At 46.7% G+C, this 18,091-nt stretch overlaps 1 protein-coding gene across 1 annotated transcript in view; it reads left to right on the top strand.

Moving 5' to 3' along the window:
- The window catches only part of VPS8 (VPS8 subunit of CORVET complex), a 65,142-nt gene that overhangs the window by 35,090 nt on the left and 11,961 nt on the right, over window positions 1-18,091 (top strand). The window contains exons 32-40 of the mRNA XM_064720794.1: window positions 851-949; window positions 3,866-3,955; window positions 4,390-4,436; window positions 7,970-8,111; window positions 8,710-8,799; window positions 9,218-9,260; window positions 10,024-10,127; window positions 11,160-11,238; window positions 12,529-12,611. Of these exons, the coding sequence (XP_064576864.1) occupies window positions 851-949; window positions 3,866-3,955; window positions 4,390-4,436; window positions 7,970-8,111; window positions 8,710-8,799; window positions 9,218-9,260; window positions 10,024-10,127; window positions 11,160-11,238; window positions 12,529-12,611 (777 nt within the window). The remainder of the gene's footprint in view (window positions 1-850; window positions 950-3,865; window positions 3,956-4,389; window positions 4,437-7,969; window positions 8,112-8,709; window positions 8,800-9,217; window positions 9,261-10,023; window positions 10,128-11,159; window positions 11,239-12,528; window positions 12,612-18,091) is intronic.

Below are 18,091 nucleotides of genomic sequence, written 5' to 3'. Positions count from 1 at the left end.
AAGCTGTTTGTGTTTGTCTAGTGGAGAGGAGCTGATTTTTTTATTTTTTTTTTTTAAGTTACAGAATTTTCCTTTATTTTTAAATCTAGTGCTGGTACATCAAACCTCGGTGCAAGGTGGGATTTGCTGCAGATGTGGCTAACTGCAGTGCTTTTTTGTTTCTGCCATTGGTCCCCACATTTCTTCCCCTGGACATAGGCTCTCTGCCCTTACAGTCTCTCTGCCATTACCTTCAGCATGCACACCTGCCACAGTTTTTGCGGTGTTCCCTTCCCTACCACCAACAGAAGTTGGGATGAGAGTCTGGCAAATGTGACCTCTTCGGGTCCTTATAAATCCACAATACTGAATGTTGTATGGGTGAAGGAATCAGAAGAGGAGGTTGTGATAGTGAAGTGGCCAAAAACCATGAGACAGGAGAGCACCTGAGCTGGGGAACAGTGCAGGAGAGAGCCTGGGGGAGAGGCCAGTGTCAGGGAGGAGCTCAGGAATGTGCTGGGAAAACTGAGCTACTCCCTGGCAGAGTGTTCTCTCTGCCTGGGCTCCTAGCTCAAGTGATGTCCTGTCCTTTTTCCCTGTGGGTAAGAGGAAGACATTTCTGGTAGGGGAAGAACAATTCTCTTTGACCTCAGTGCTTAACACATTAGCATCAGGTTCCCCTTGGCTCTCTTTTCCTTCAGGAGCTCTTCAGGGACATAGAGCCTCTCTGCAGATAACTCATCCTGACTACTTGGAGAGGACTAGCCCTGAGGTCATGCCAAGGCTGCTGGAAGCACTCTGGTTTCCAAAAGCCAGTGCTGTCAGTGGTGCTGCAGAACACACTGAGCATTTATGGGTTTGTGCCTTACAGGAAGAAGTTTTCAACTACATCCACAACATCCTGTCCATGCCTGGCTACAGTGCAGAGGAGAAGCAGCTGGTGTGGCAGAAAGCTTTGGACCACATAGAGGTAGGTAGGATATATCCTGCACCCACAGTCCCTCAGCTCCTGCTGATGGCTCTTGGATGTGCTGGTGCTTTTCCAAAGCACAAGTGTCCAGTGCTGAGTCACAGCTGTTGAGATAGCTCTGCTGTCAGCTCAGAGCTCTCCCACATCAGTGTAAGTGCCTCTCAGAGTCAGGCTGCCTTCCTGGCCTTCCTGGTTTCAAGTGCTGCTCTTTGGGTAATGGTGCCTGCTCAGGGGGTGATGGGCAGTCAGGAGAGGGATCCATTAGCAAATGTTCCATCTCCTGAGCATGCAGCAGCAGCAAGGCAGGGTATGGACATCACTGACCTCACACACAGGCTGTGGGATCCAGCTCCTCACACTGATGAGTGCATTCAGCCCTGGTGCCCTGGCACTGCTAACCTGGGGAATGATGGGGTCATGGCTTCTCTGTAAGACACAGGCTGCTGCTGGACTCCTCCAACTAATAATTTTCCTCATGTTTTCAGACTCTGTCAGCTTCAGGGGATGAAGATGTCTGAAATGATTGTCCAGTCAGTAGGTGTGGGGAATCTGTAATATTTCTAGTTCCTATAAGGTGCTGTCAGTTCCCACCAGGGTGATCTGGAGATAAGCCAGGAAAATAATTCTGTCTGTAAAACAAGCCTTGCAGACAGCACTCCTTAGCAGAAAATGACCGCAGAATCTGTATCCTGTGAGGCAGACAAAAAGCTAATGGGCACATCCAGAGTACTTTTAGTTTCTACCAGCATCTGCAAGTAGTGCATGACTAATGAGAAAATGGACCAGGAGGGAGAGTGATTCAAAAGGTAATGCACAAAGAAACCCTGGGAATGCTGCTGCCTGGCATGTGGCTCCCTGAGCTCACAGCCCCTCTCCAGAGGCACTGGCAGGGCTGTGGGACTGGTGGGGATGGTTGTGCTGGCTCTGAGCAGGCCTGGCTCATTGCACCCTCATCAGAGCAGCTGGGGCTCCAGGCTGGGCAGGCTGCAGCTGCTGTGCTGTTTCTTGTGTCTGCTTCCTTCCCCTGCTGCATCCCTGGTCCCCCAGAGGCTGCTGGGCAGGTGATGGGCTCTGTGGGTCACCTTTCTTAGGTACTGTCACTGAGATCAGCTCCCTGATTCATTTTGGCATCTTTTATTTCCCAGGACTGGTAAAACAGGTGGTTTAGCAGCCTGATGGCTGCTGTGGGCTTTTGTCCTTTTCCATTGTGTTAATCCTGCTCTCAGACATTCAAAAGACTTGGAACAGTAAATAATACTTTACTTTACTGGAGTGAAGCTGTGATTTCAGCTCTTAGGACAGCTGTCATTTGCTGAGCTATGAATGCAGCAGATCAGCCTCTTCAGGCAAAACCAGCAGTGTCTGGAGAGGATTTCCTGGTGATTCTATGGCAGAAAGTGGAGTTTGTCATCAGTGCCACTTTAAATTTTTCCCATCATCTCACAGCAATTGTTCATTGATGTTTATCTTTAAAAAATAAACTCTGTTCTCTTCAGTCACACAAGGGTTCTTTTCTACCCTCATACCCACATGCCTTGTGGCAGTTCTGTCTCCTCAAGGGCTGTCAGAGCAGCACCATGTTTGCAGGTTGTTCACACCTGGGAGTGGATACAAACCCAAGCACCAAATGTTTTGCTGGGGAATGGACTCTGAAGGGTGCACTGATTGCAGACAGGGAGATTGGACCAGCTCCCTCCAGCCTGGCAGCCCTGCCTTCAGCAGTCCTGGAGACTCCCAGGAGGGAGAAGAGAGAGAAGTGGATTAAGGCAGTCCCACTGCATCCTTTCTGTGTCCCTCTGCACTGCTGTGCTTAGAGATCTCCTGGGTGCTTTGGACTGCCTGGGTTTGTGGGGTGAAAGTTGTGGGGACACAGTGAGGGGCTGAGCTTGTGCAGTAAAGCTGTGGGGTCAGACACTGCAGAGCTGCTTCTGGAGCAGGCAGGTTTCCTCTGAAACCCTCACCAAAGGCATCAGCTGTGACAGCTCTTCCTAAAGAGCTCATGGATGGTCAGGCTCTTCCCTGCTTCCCTTTGCCCCAGTCTGTGTCTGCCATTGGCTGTATTCAGTGGCTGCTGTGTCTGTCTGGAGACCAAGCTACTGCTAAGGGATTTTCCCCAGATGTACATTTCTGATAATTTTCTTTCTTTACTGCTGTGACAGTTGGTTTTGTTCAGTAAAGAAATCTTTTCTCGTTTTTAGGTTCAGCAAGGGCTTTTGGGACAGGTTACCAGGTGCACAGTGTTGTTTTGCAGCAGTTGCTTCTCATTTATTTGGAAGGGTTAGAAGCAAAAAGCTCACATTGCAGGTTGTGTAAACTTGTGTGATATATGAAGCCTTTTAGCTCGAGCTTGACAGAAGGCAGACCCACAGGCATCTAGATGATTTTTGTTTCCTTGTATTACAATAAAGAAATTGCTTTTTCATGTCTGGACAGGTGTCAGTTATGGTGAACAGTCACAGGAAACTCGCTTTCAAACCTCTGGTTTGGTTCAGTTAAAGCCAATTCAACACTGTTTCCATTGGACTGAGAAATTCCCAAGGGTTGATTGTTTCCCCTTTCCTGCTGCCTCACAGTTGGCACTGGGAATGTCTTGTTGGCAGGGGGTAAAGGCAGTTGTCAGAAAACTTAATGAATAACTTCCTCTCCTTAGGACTGAGGTGGGTTCTTGGTGTGAAAAGTTTTATATTCTTCAAGGCCTTATGTGTAGCAAAAGCATCAACTTTCAGAAATTCTTTTTTACCAACTACCCTTCTATTTTTTCTATACCTCTCTTTGTGCAATGGTGTTAACTGTTTTACACTTGCATCTCAGCAAAGGTGCAGTTACAGTGTGGATGGGCTCGGTGATGCTGCATAATTATATTGCCTGTGAAGTCAGAAGGAATTAATTTGATTTGATCTCTCTTCCCCCCCCAAGGAGCTGCTGGTGCTGAGCCCAGGTAAAGCAGCTGACCTGGCAGCCATTCACTTCAGCGAGCAGCTCGAGAGCATCATCTCCAACCTGCAGGTGAGGTGTCCAACTCCCTTAGTGTGGGGCTTCTGTGCAGTAGGGATGTCAGTCCTGTAGGAAATGATTGCTATGAGTCATGGTGAGGTATTGCTGTGTCAGAAACAGAAGAAAAATAGGCTATAGCTACTCACTGATAGGAATTGCTACATCTCAATTATTTGGCCTGTTTGTAGAGTTCTGGCCATAAAAATGTATAAGCTCAGAGCTGCTGGTTGCAGCTTTTAGTTGGGTTTTAGTGTGGCTTGGAGTCCGAGAGCAGAGCTGTTGTCAGCCAAACACATCCTCAGAATATTTGTGCAAGATATGCCCAGAGCAGCTCCTGCAGCAGGCAGCAGCTGGGAACTGTTTCCTTCAGTGGGTATAGTTCAAGGATCACTGTTTCACAGCACATAATTGAAAATAACAATACTGTGTCTCCTCCTGTTGTACAGGACCAGTTCTTGCTCTTCCAGTTCCTGAGGAGTCTCCTTGATCCAAGGTATGTAGAAAGTTGGACTGTTTACAAACTGCAGTGTGCAAACGTGGATTCAAATCAATTCTTTGAACCAGTGCATCAATAGCCAGTTTCAGAATGCTGCCATATTTCACTGCAAGCTCCTCTTTTTAACTCCTTACTTGCTCCTTCTGTGCCTGTTCTTTCAGTGCTTCAGCTCTGTGTTCTCTTTCTGTTAAATCAGTATCAAATGCCACAAGACATTTATATATGCACAGCTCCAGTTGCTTTCAAACAATTTTAATGCAACTGAGGGAGAGATCTTGGTTTGTCAATTAATCACAAATTAATTGTGCTTAATGAAGAGGAGGAGTAAGAAAAGGCAATATTATCTAAATCCTAGTGCCAGTGTTTCAGTTTTTGTTGAAGTGGAATAAAAAGCATGCTTTGGAAGCCAGAACCTGGAATTAATCAATCACCTCTTGGATTTTAATGTAAATTAAGGAAAAATACCCAACCAACCCAAACCAAAGCCAAAACCCCAAGCATACAATTTGTTGTTTCCTGAGTTTTACAGACATGTTTGTGTGGAAGGTGTTCATTTCCACACCTCCTGTTTTCTCCAGGGTCAAAACAAAATCAAAAAAGATCTTGGTTGGATTTTATAGAAAATAAATCAAATTATTTAGTTAATCATTGATTAATTGAAAAAAAAATGTAGTTAAGCAGAAATGAAACCCAGCTGGATGTTAAGTAGAACTTTGTTTATGCTGTGATATCACTTGCACCCAGTGAAGGTAGTAATTAACCTGGATTCTAATCTTATGCACAGAGTGCCTCCCATAATCTCTGAGTAATAAACATCTCTAATTTCACTCTGCCATAATTAGAGCTAAATAGACTCATTTCTCCTGTAGTTACCTTCTGATCACAGGCAACACGTGATGTGTTCAAACCAGCAATGGGATACAGGGTTGTGCAGCTGATCTCCCCACAGCTCTCTGCTTTTCCCCCAAGGATGCTGTTCCACGTGCTGCACTGGGCCACATGGCTTCTTCTTAATAACACTCAGGTCCTGAGGTCTGTTCTCAGTGCTGGCAAGTTGTTTTCTTCTAAAACCTATTGAAAGGAGCTGAACTGTGCCCTGGGAGAGGCAGGGAGGGAGGGAGGTGAAATCTTGCTCTGCAGATTTACCTGCAGAGGCACCTACACTTTGTAGTATATTTATACCTAAAATAGTGGTTAGGCTCTTCTGCAACATCTGTCTCTTTTCATGTAATCTAAATGTTTATATTCTTTTTTGAAGCAAAATTTTTGTCCAAGTAAAGATTCCTAGAGCAGCAAATGAGCTTTTTAAGGTCTCAAATACAAATGATTGCTTGATCATATGGGGACAAGACTCATCATGCTGGTCTAACTATCCGAGTTGGTGGAATTGCATTAGGGATTAATTTGGCCCATTTAATTTAGCTAGAGATTTATTTTTAAGGATGTGGAAGGGGGAAGGGAGGAAACAGGGTTAACAGGAATTGCCTGGGGAAATTAAAACCAAATGTCTGAATGTTTGTAGCATAAAGCAGCCCCAGGAAACAGAGAATGTAGTAGGGATTGCTCAGCTCATTAATCACAGTCTTTGCTACATTTCCATTTTAAACTCTAGAGTTTTTTTCTCTAAAAAACCCCAGCACAGTGAAGCATTGTCTGTTGGCATTTGTGGTTATGTATTATACCAACAATATTAACTTGTTTAGCAACACTGTTCTGGCTTTATAAATGTAGTAACAGACTAAACCATGAGGGTTTGTCCCAGGGGCTCTCCTCTGTGCCCAGCTGCCTGTGACACTTGCAGGGCTCCCTTGTGCCAGGTTTCATGAGAAACCAGTGCTTCTCTCTTGCTTTTTGGAAAGACTGTGGCAGGGGAGACATTGGATGTGGTTATATTGGAGTGGAAATGATCCCATGTAGCTGAAGAGGACCTGCAAGTCTCAGGATTGTCAATTAGTTCTAGAAGTTACCAAAATCCAGCTTTCTTTCTGTTGTCTCTTCTCTATTTTTTGATTAAATAAATGGCTGAGGGAAGAGTGAGCTTGCTCATGAAATCATGAATGCTTAGTGCCAGAGTTATTTCCAGACTTGAAGTTTGTTCTCATGCTATAGGTGCGTGACTTGCCATTTTTCCTGCCTTGTCAGACAAGATCATTTTAGATAGTGAGTGTTTTATTTTAGTCTACCCATAGAAAGAGGAGAGCACTCACCCCCTTGCAGGCACTGGGGGAGTTTACAGGGTGTTTGTTGTGGGAGGAGTGGATGGTGAATGCAGAGTTCAGGGTTCTTGTTTGGTCCTTCAGGGTGCACTCTTTGCTGTCAGAACCCAAGAGTTTGGGCACAGTTTTGGTGGAGTTGTGCTCATACTTTGCACACTGTGATCAGTACATGGGTGAGGCTTTTGTTTCTGGGCATGTTGCATTTATAATCATTGTAATCACAGGAAGCTGCTCTCTTAGCAGAGCTGCTCTCTCACAGCATTGTCCTGGCCTTTCTGAATGGCAGTAGTATGCCTTTTGTAACTCCCAGGAAATAGAGGATATTGGATATCAGACTTTTTCCATCCCATGGCTGTAGGATTTGCACACTAACAGATCTTCTCCTGCTTAGGAATTTGTGTTCAGAAAGGTAATAAAACTCAATATATACACCCTGATCCATTTCTTTTCCTAGCAGGAGCTTCAGCAGAAGCCCCTGTTTTGTAGGCAGGATAAACTTCCACTGTTTCTCTGTGCAATGCATCAGTCCTAGAACTGCCATGGGAAGTGTAATGTGCAGTGGCAGAGAGCTGCTGTTCATTTAAAGGTTGCAGGTGCTGTATCTGGCTCCAGGGAAGCCTCATCCTTTCCCTCCTCACTCTGAAGTCTCCTCCTTCACGTTGCTCTTTTTAAAACCAAGATCAGTAGGAAACTGTCAGGACAAAGGGACGTGGGCACTGCTCACAGTTCTGTTCTCTCTTCTGTTTCTGCACATGAGGAGTTTGCTTAATAATGAGCCCAGGGATTGAAAAGGGGGATGTTTCTCTAAAAGAATTATGAGTTCCTTTCTCAGTGAGGTAGATCAAAGGGATGAAACATTAAAATGTGTAAAGGAAGTCAAAGAAGAATTTCAGGAGCAATAAGCAAAAAGCAGCACATGCAGAGCAGGTCTGTAGGACAGAGACAATCAGGATCTGAACAGAGCACTCAGACCATAAGGTTTCATTGAGGAAATGAGGCTAATTCTTTGTGCCTCTTTGCCATGGAGTTGCTGGAGATGGGTCTGTGCTGGTCTCTTTCTTCACAGGGGTCTTTGAGAGTTTAATTTGTACTGAGGCATCAGGAGGATATGTTGTGGAACAAATGAAATGGCTGCTGAGAGACCTCCAGCACCAGTAACTAGTAGAAGTAGCATCATTTTCCTCTTAAAACCAGATTTTTTAACTTCAGCATTAAGGATAAAAGACAACGCTCAATTGAATAAGAAACTCTTCTTCCCAGCCAGATTTCTGGGCTAGGATTTGATTTTAGTCTCTTGTGCCTGTTTTATTCCAGAGAAGGCATTAACCAAGACCTGCTACACCTCCCACCCTGTGTCACTGAGCAGTTCATCGAGCTGCTCTGTCAGTACAGCCCAGACCAGGTTTTGGAGACACTCAAAGTTCTGGAATGCTGCAGACTGGAGGAAACCATCCAGGTAGGAAAGAGATTAATGATGACAAGGGGCCATGGGATGCATTCAAATCAGCTCCTACCCCTTTACACTGCTGTAAAGACACTTTACTTTAGGCTTGGATTCGTTCCTGGATGCTCTTCCAGTCTGTTTCTAGCACTCTCTGTCCCTCTGAGCTGCTAAACTGCTCTTCTGCAGCACAGGTGGATATATTTAATAGACTAACACTGAGCTGGGTCTCAGGGCTAATAACAAAGGGCTGTTAGTGCTCTGAAGCTGCTGAGAAACTGCAGAGTGGAGGGTGCCTGTGTTGTTGCTAATTAATCACGTTGGGGGTATATGAAATCACAGGCCTGGGTATTTTGGAAAGCAGCACTGCCAAAATCTGCCTTGTGCTGGGAGAGCAACTGTTCCTTCTCTGTATGGAAATTGTACCAGTCATTTTTGAGTGCTGGTGGTGGCAATAGTGCAAGCTGGGAAATAAAAGGAGATGGAGGAGAGCTGCTCAGCCTGGGTAAAGCACTCCCAGCCCTGGCCATCTGCTTGGCATTGTCTTGTGGATAAACAAACACTGGCAGCTTTCTTCAGACAGACATTTACCTTTTTTTTCCTTTCAACTCAGATAACCCAAAAACATCAGCTTCATGAGGCTTCCTCATATTTACTAGAGAAGAAGGGAGATATCCATGGTGCCTTTTTGGTTATGCTTGAGGTACAGTACTCCCAAATCCTGCATGTGGCATTGTTGCCATGCTATCAGCATGGTGGCCTGTGCTCAGTTTGGATGTTGTCCTTGTTCCTCAATTTGTTTCCCACTAGAATCCTTGGAAGGATTGGTCAAATACCAATAAATGGGGGTGTCTGCATACTCAGAACATCAGTATATTTTTCTGACAAATCTTCAAACATTTAGAAGATACTAGATGCTGAAATTTGTTTTTCAGAGCCAAAAATCATCTTTCAGCTCCTGCTTTCCTTTCCATGCTTGGAAAGCTGTTTGCCATGTTAATTATGCTGGGGAGGAAAATGGGGGCAAGCCTGTGTAACCACACCTTTGAGAAACATTTCTATCAGGATTCTTGGGATTAAACTCCCAAGCTGATTGTTCTGTGTCCTCTCTTTTGTTTCAGCGATTGCAGAGCAAATTGCTGGTGCTTACTCAAGATGATGAAAGTAAGACTGAGTTAAATTCCATTTTCTATTAAAAACAGAAGATCAACACAAAATGTGAAGTGCTTGTGTCTGACACCTGGTATAATGAGATTGTTTCAGGTTTCTAGGCATTGTAGTGACACTGTTGACATGGTAGCTATTTGGATGACACTCCCTCACTCTGGTATTCTGATCTTGGTAGAGACCTTGATCACTGTGAGGGATGGTTTGTGTGTGTGGTGTCAGGGGCCCTGTCAGCTTTTCCCATGGGGACTGGTCCTCTCACTGGCTTACCAAACACATTTCCCATCTCAGAATCCATTCAAACTCATTACTGAGCTTCAGCTGGCATTATATGGGAACAGTGATGGGAGCCAGTTGGGAGCTTTTTTGCAAGCAAATTTCTCAGATATATAAATAAGAATGTTCTGCCCACAGAAAATGAGTGTGTGCACAGATGTGCTGTTCACTAGCCCAAGGACTCATGGGCACCTAATTAAATGCAGTGCCCATAGTTGTTATTTAATTGTATCCTAAACCACAGCTAAGATCTTCCTTATTTGATTAAATGAAATGTTTTACCTGCCCAATTTATTGTACTAGTCAGGAAAAGTGCCAAAAAATCAGAACTTGTCTTTATAATGTAGTTGCTGACAGTACTGAGCAGACTTAAGATGAGCAGCATGATTTTATTTTGCAGAAGGATTGATAGTTATCTAATGGGAGTTAACTTGTCTAACACTTCTTATGATGGTAATTTGCTTTTCCTCCCCCTGACACTTAGGCTCAGCTGAACCCTCCTTGCTAGAAAATATTGAAGATACTTTAATGAAAACAATTGCTCTTTGCCAGAGGAATTCACACAGTTTAGACCAGCAACAGCGAGAGGTAAGGCAGTCAAAAATGTGTCACCAGAATCAGCCAAGGCCTCTGTGTCTCCTGAGGCTTTGCCTCAAATGGCTCTTGCTCTGCACATCCATTGGGCACTGGTGTGTCCAGGCAGTCACTGTGTGCCTCTCCTTGTGGTGTCCCTGTGGTGCTTCAGGGTTTGGAGCCTAAGAGTGAAATCCTCACTCGTGAGGGTGAAGCACAAAGTTCAGGTCAGAGGGAGGAGGGGATGAGACCACGGCCTTTCCCCTTTGCAGCTCCTGATGGAAGCTGGGCACAGTGTCAGTCAGACACTGCAGAGGCACTGGGAGCTCTGAGCCAGCTTCCTGGTGGCACAAAGCTGCTGCTGCTGTCACTGTGGCTGCAGAGCTGTCCACAGCCCCTGAACTGAGTGCCAGCTCTGAGGGGGGAGGCAGTGCAGCTGCCTTCAGCTCTTGCACAGGGAGCTGGCTTTGCCCATCCCCTCAGACTGAGGTTGTGTTTCCATTTTGCCCATATCAGTCACACAAAGCCATCTTTAGTCTTAAGGTTCTGCATAATTTATGTAATTTCTGAACTCAGAGAATGTTGTTCCCGTGCCTGAGGAGGTGGCATGGCTGGAAGTCAAGAACTCTAATTTCTTCACAAGCACTGCCCAGTGTGAGAGGTGACCTGCTGCATTTCTTCCCTGGAATGGTGTCATTCTGCAACAGATAGGGAGAGAATTTAGATGTCTCTTCCCATTTGGGATCCATTTGCTGTGCTACCCACTCTGAGCTGTCTCTGCCCTGGAGAGTTTGCCTCTCACATGGGGAAGTAGTTGTGGATTGAATAAAGCAAACACAGATTGTTGTCACAATTCCAGTGAAGTGCTTTGCTCTGTGAGGGTACTTTGCCATGTTTCAGCTCTGTCCCACAGCAGTTATCAGAAATGCAGTTCTGTTCTCAGAATGTGAAAGTGAGTTTTGGCCAATGGCCTCTGGCATTGCTCACAGCTTGTTTTTAGCACTGCCCTGTTCTTACTGGTTCTCTCCTCACATTCCATGATTTCAGGCCCTCTGGTTTCCCCTGCTTGAGGCCATGATGTCCCCACAGAAATCCTCTGGTTCATCACAGTGTCCACACTCTGAATGTGAGTACTTTGGCAGTTGTGACCCCAAATAATAAAAGCTGTGTGCTGTCTCTCCTCTGATGAATGAATACAAATTGTTTTGTTACACAGTTCCTAAATATTCTGCTCCCTGACTGGCAGCAGCTGGGGTTGGGTGTTTGGTAGGCTGCAGCTGTCAGGTGGATAGGGGTTTTTCTCATTTACTTTATTTTGTTCTGTGTGGAAGAAGCAGCCTACCACAGCCTGTGCTAATAAGTTGTTTGCATGGAGGGTGGTTCCTGAAGGAGCCAAGGTGCCCAATGTGCACAAAGGCTCTGTAGGTTGTGGGGAGCTCTTGGGGAGCTCCTGAGGTAACAGAATACACTGTCATTGTGCATAGCCAGCCCTTTGTGCACCTCTGCCTGCACCTGGCTGCCATGGATAAAATCAGTGGGACTTGAGTACACCAGCCAAATTCTCTACTCCACTTCTGAGTCAGCAGCACCCCTGAACAGCAGCCTCCCTTTGTGGGAAGAGATAAGAGGAGCTAAAAAGGGGCTTAGATGCTTTGATCTTGGCAGTCCCCAGCAGAGAAGGACGTGGAGCTGCTGGAGAGAGTCCAGAGGAGGCACCAAGGTGACCAGAGGGATGGATGGAGCAGCTCTGCTGGGAGCAAAGGCTGAGGGAGTTGGGTTAGATGGGATTTTGGGCAGAAATTGTTCCCTGTGAGGGAGGTAAGGACCTTGCACACGGTGCCCAGAGCAGCTGTAGCTGCCCCATCCCTGGGAGTGTCCAAGGCCAGGTTGGATGGGGCTTGGAGCAGCCTGAGGTAGTGGAAGGTGTCCCTGCCTGTGGCAGGGGATGGGACTGGATGAGCTTTAATGTCCTTTCCAACCCAAACTTCTCTGGGATTCTCTGAATAATGTCTTTTGCTCCATCCCAGACCCATGATGAGGATCTAGCAACAAGTTTCATGCAAAGATCAGTGCTGGGACTTTTAGAGTCTGTGGGCCATAACACAGACAGAGATCCAAACTGGGATTTGGTAGCAATAGGAAAAGTGAATGGTGGTGTTACCAAGTGAGTGAAAATGGGGGTGTTTACTGCAGGGGGTGTGGAAGGGAATACAGAGGTATTGTGGGATCAAAAACAGCCTCTATGCTGTAAAAAAACTGTGTGCTTAGTGCAGTACATGCAGGAGAGAAAACATAAAAGCTATTTTCAAACCAGAAACCATGACCTGAAATAAAACTCTCTCTATCTGTAAGACTGATCTCTCTTTACTCCTGGAATCCTAATGAACTGCTGTGGCTGTTATGTTTGACATTCCAGCTTTGAAGAGTTTGACAATGCAAGTGCTGAACAACATGGCTGCATTTATTGCTCTGCCCTCAATCCTGCAGAGGATTCTCCAGGTGAGTTGTGAAGGGAAGGAGCTTTCACCAAGCTGTGCCTCTGGGTTACTGGGGAAAAGTGTTCCCAGGTTGTTGGAGATGAGATCAGCTATTGTCTGTTCAGTGTTTCAGTAAAAGTTCTGTTGGTGAAACATAAGGTGTAAAAGCTGGGGAGACATGTGGGAACACACAGACCTGTGAGAAGGTAATTGAAGTAATTCCTGCAAACCAAATAAAGCAGTACCTCAAAGGTTGCAGTTACTTGGAACTGAAACTTGCCAGGTTCAAGGGCAAAATCACAAGGAATTTCCTAAAAATTGGCACTAAATTTGTTGAAAACCTTTTAGTGAAGGCTCTGGGATGGACAGCTGTGAAGACACTACAGCAAAGTGTATAGGCTTTGCAGAAAGATCATGAGTGAGCCCAAAATATTATTGGTGGTGCAATATTATTTTAGAGATGCAGTTAGTGAGTAGCAAACTTGCAGAAGAGCTGATTTTAAGCAGGACCTTGGGTTGAGTGATCACAGGCAGCTATAAATTGTTAATCTCAGATGAAAGCTGATGTTGGGATTTAATATCAAACCTTGAGAAATGCAGGAAAGGAATTAGAAGAATTGTCTGTGTTGTGGAGTGGAATGATTGAAGGGTTGAGACAGTTTTGAAACACTGTTCAGGGTTTCTGTTCCAGGTGGGGGAGGAAAAGGCCTTACAGCCTCACAGGGTGCACACACACCTCTAGCAGCCTCTTGGTTTGATCTTAACATTACTCACAGTCTTGGATTTGAACAAACTCCTAAGACAGCAAAGCAAGTTGCAAGAGTGTGGATAAAAAGTGTATTCAAATGAAATGTGGTTTTATCAGAGGAAGTGTTAAGGAAACCTAATGGCTCTTCAATAACTTATTTAGTCTACTTTGAGCTGAGGTTTTGGTATAATTTCCTGTTGGGCCTTGTTTGATGTTTAATGTAGGCAGGAAAGGAAGGAGAAGCTGTGAGTGAATGGGAGGCTGCCAGGGAAGGGAGGCTTCCCTGCTTGTGCTGAGGACTGCCAGGATGGGGTGGGAGTCAGAGCAGTGACCACACTGATAACACAGCTGGGAGGTGTGACAGTGTGGAGGAAGATCCTCTTTCCTTTGGGATGAAGGGAGAGCCTTGCTGATGGCAATCTTCACATATTTCATTCTATTTCTGTTCTGATGGACTCTTCTAGCAGCAATAGAAAATCCTTCTCCAGGAGCTGGCACTGATGTCCTGGAGGCAGCAGGGGAGGGAAATGTTTTGTGTGTTGTAGAGGGAAGGGGTTGGTGTGGTGGGGAGGCTGAGGGGATGCTGCATCAGGTGAGTGCTTTACTGAGGACAGGAATGGGTCAGGCATCACTGAGGGCAGCATGTGCAGCTCTGCTCACTGGGTTTGGAGCAGGGGGAACTGCTCCTGCTCATTCCACCTCCCTGGACAGCCTGACAAATTCAGTCTGACTAAAGAGAGCTTTGGAAAGGCAGAGTTTTTGAACAACTAGAGCAAAAAATGATGACTTCTTAAAATGCAGAGAAAAGGACTGAATTCCAGGTAAAAAGCATTGGTATCAGAAGTTCATAAAATGGGAGAGTAGTTGGTACCTTGTAGCTGAAAAACAGGTGTAGGAAAAATAACATCATAAAGATCAAGAAAAGATCCTAGGGAAGGGGAGGTGGTGTTGATACACAGGATCTCTAAGTTGACTTTGCCTCTTAACACTTCTATAAATTTCACTCACACCCCTGCATTTGCAAGCCCCTGAGGTGTGTGGAGTGATGTGACCTGGATTGTTTGTGGGCAGCAGAGAGAGTGTGAGCCCCTTGCTGCATCCTGGGGATCCTCTGACAGATACCAGCAGCTCAGCTGTGTCCTTCAGAAATTGCTGGCTGGTTTCACCTCGGAATATTTTCACCTCTGAAGCTCATTTAAGCCTCTCCCAACTTATCCTCCTCATCAGGAGATGGGCTCTTCTGAGAGCTTGCCTGTGCTGAGTCTCACCAGTCTGGTGCCTTCAGTGCTTGGCACCTCCTGTGGGGACAGTGTCCTTTGTTACAGGACAAACCCTTCATTGAGCCCTGTGCTCTTGTCCTTAACCCCCACACTTCCACTCACTCTGCCTTACCAGCAGCCCTTATTCCTGGGTTCCTGCACTGCCCTGCTCCAGCTCACGGCTGCCTGTGGGTTTGTGGCTGTGTTTTGTTCAACTCGTGCTCAAGGACTGGCAGAGGGTGCCTGTGGGAGGTTTCTGTGAAGTTTATTTGGATGCACAGCTTGGCCCTGGGAAGAGCATTGCTTTGAGTCCAGCTGGGAAGCTGGTGTCAGGCTGGTGATGAGCAGGTCTTGTTCTGTGGCCTTGTCATGAGTGCCCAGCTCAAATGTTCAGGCATTCTGACCCCTGGCCCTGCTGGGGATCAGGAAGAAAATTCCCTTGGAGCCAGGCAGCAGAGAGCACTGGAGTTTTTGCCTTGCAGTCATCTGCTTCCTTGGGTTATCAGGAATGCCATTGAAGTGCCCTGCAGGGAAGAATCACAACGTGGTGCTTTCCCAGACAGGAGGATCCCTGTGTTGTTAGCCCTGGCTGGGTGTTCCTTTGTAGAGCTGTGTTGTTGCTCTTTGAAGCCATGCAAAATTCTGAACCCTGGTGCCAAACCCTCTGCCTTGGCTCTGAGCTCTGTGGAGGACACTTGGATGTGTTACTGATGTGCCACCTTAACTGTGACCACAAGGAAATACTGAAACCAGCCTTTTTGGGCTCTGGGGTGCACACAGCCTCTCCCAAGCCCTCCAAATTTATGGTGAAATGCAGAATTACAAGTGGTGCTTGTCTGACAGGGCCCTCAAATGCTGTTTCAGCAGAGCTCAAGGTTTGTGACAGGGCACATACATGCTGGAGCTGCAGGCTGGGAGGTGGCACAGCTGCCCAGGAATTCACTGGGGGCTTTGTGGGAAGGTGGATAACATCAGTAAACTGAGGTAGATTATCTTGCCTTCTCTGAAGAGGAATTAGAGTATTCCAATTTTAGCAGGCTGTTTTTCTTCCTCTTCTGGGCTTAATTGCTTACAGATTATACCTTATGCAAATGTTAACTTTGCAACCAAAGTCTTTGGCCAAAGGGCACCTTGCAGGGGCTGGGGCCAGAGCTGCAGCTTCCCAGAGAGGACTCAGGCCTCTGGCACCTGCCTGTCCCAGCACTGGGCTCACTGTTATCTAACTGAAGTCATGTGAAATAACAATTGATGGATTTGCTCCTGCTCATCCTTTATCATGTTGGAGTGACTTATTAACTGGGAAGTCTGAACCAACCGCATTAGGAGAGATACCAGAGGAATCCTCTTGAGCATTAAGAAAAATTCCATGTTATTAAGGATGTGAGTGCTCTCTGAAGAGGGCTGAGAGGTTGAGTGTTAATTCCCTTACAAAGCTGTAATCCTTCATGAATGTTTTGTAAGCAGATGCAGCTGATGTCTCCTACAAAATGGAGAACTGGAAAAGCCAGAAATGTAAAAGCTACCAGTAGGGACCCCAAAGAGGGGAGGGAATGATTCTCTAAAAGCTGTTCCAGAGTGGAAGCAGACAGATTCAGAAAGCTTCTCATTATATTTTTTCCACTCCTGCTTAGGGCTTTGGCCGTTGTTTCTTCCTAGTTTGGGAGATCAGGACTGGGATTAGCTGTGTGGGGTGGCTGCTCTGGCCCCTTGCAGAGGGGAGAAGCTGAAGTGAATGTGTTTGCAGAGGGCATTTATTAGCACGGGTAGCAAAGCAAGTGCTATTTCCTGGACCCAGGAAGAAATGGGAAACGGAAGAGACAGAAGGGGCTGAAAGTGCTGCATGAGCACCTCTGGGCTGTGTGTGGAGCCCTGCCAGCTCTTCCCATCTGTTTGGTGGTGGCAGCCCAGGGCAGCCAGTTTGGCTCTGGCTCCTTGTGCTGATGCCATGCAGGCTGCTGGGATCTGTTCCTGGTTGGTGCAGTGCCTGTTCCACTGCATGGGGTGGCACATGCACGTCTGGAGTATGCCTGAATTCCAACTCGAGATCAGTTTTATAAGGTGAAGTTAATGAAAGCTGTTCCTCCATAAATCTAATTGATCCCATGAGGCTTTTGTGGCTGGAGTTCTGTGAGGTCTGAAGCTGCAATTTAGCAGCATTCCAACTGTCTGGAGAGGTGACCTGGGAGCTGTGGGTGTGATGCTGGATGGCTCCAGTAGGGAGTGGCCACGGGCCCAGTGCTGGCACTGGGCTGCCAGGCTCAGGGTGAGGCTTGGCCAGACCCTGAGCCTCCTCTGGAAAGAAGAAAGTCCATTTTCTTCCCAGCTGCCTTTATTTTTAAAGATCATCAAGCATGACTTGAGGAAAAGACAGCAACTGAAAGCCCTCAGACTTGTGTTCTCCCTCTGCAAAGCTGCAGGTGGGTCTTTATTCTTCCCTCTTCTTCACATCTTTTCTTCTGCTCTGTGTCCAGACAGGAAACCAGTGGCTTTGAAAATCTCCACTTGTAGTTCAGGAAGTTTGAGGTGTTGTATGGAAATTGTGGCATTGGGACAGTTTATGAGTGACTTGTTGGCCATGTACTTGAGGGCTTTAGAAGAGGAGCTGGGCTGCCTGCCCAACTGCTCTGTGCTCTGGGTCACATTGCTGCTCTCTGGAAATCCCACTGCCCCCATGATCCCTGCAGTGCAATGCTCTTCCTGTGCTGTGCTGTTCACCCAGCAGAAAAGGAGCCTGTGCAGTACCCCCAGCTCCTCATGCTTCCTCCACATGCTCCAAACCCACAGCTGCTTTGGGCTCAGTGCTGTTACTGAGGGCTGCTTGTATTTAGGTTTGACCATTGGTGTTTCTGCCTGTCACACTGCCCATGAGGGCTGTTGTTCAAGAGTTCCTTGACTTGCTTGCTGTTCTGTCTTGCAGTGTAGCTTCCATGCTGCTTTAGTTGTCTTTGTCACCTGGCTTTATCACTCTCAATTCCTCTTGCCCAGTCCCAGCATGGAATCAGCCTTGCTCCTACTCCTTCTCTCATTCATCTTATCCAGAGTTTGTTTATCCCACTGCTGTTCCTGTTTCCATTGTGTCCCCACCATTTTTCTACTCTCTGGGTTAGCTTCCTTTTCACATTTTGCTGTTGTGTTTTTGCCAGTGTCCTGCCCCCTCCACCAGACAGCTTCTCTCAGCTTCCTGCACAAAGTGATGCTTCAGGGGGTGCCAGGGTGGGTGTGCAGGGCAGTTTGGGCTGCAGGAAGGGGGACATGCACAGGCTGATGACCTGTGCCACAGCCCTGTGCGTGTGTGCTGGGACATGGCAATGAAGCTGTTCAGGGCATGTGAAAATCAGCCCTGCAGCACCAGAGAGCCCCAGGGCCTGTTCCCCTGCCAGGGCCTGTTCCCCTGGGCTCAGTGGTGGCTGGGTCTGCTCTTCCAGCCTGCACACCAGGGCTCTGGGGTGAGCCTGGGCATGGGGCACCCCTGCCTGGGCAAGAGCATGGGGCAGT

This window comes from Zonotrichia leucophrys, chromosome 9, assembly GCF_028769735.1.
Source record: "Zonotrichia leucophrys gambelii isolate GWCS_2022_RI chromosome 9, RI_Zleu_2.0, whole genome shotgun sequence".
Lineage (NCBI taxonomy): Eukaryota > Metazoa > Chordata > Aves > Passeriformes > Passerellidae > Zonotrichia > Zonotrichia leucophrys.
The sequence above is the reverse complement of the archived record's forward strand: the minus strand, read 5'-3'. Positions and strand labels throughout refer to the sequence as shown.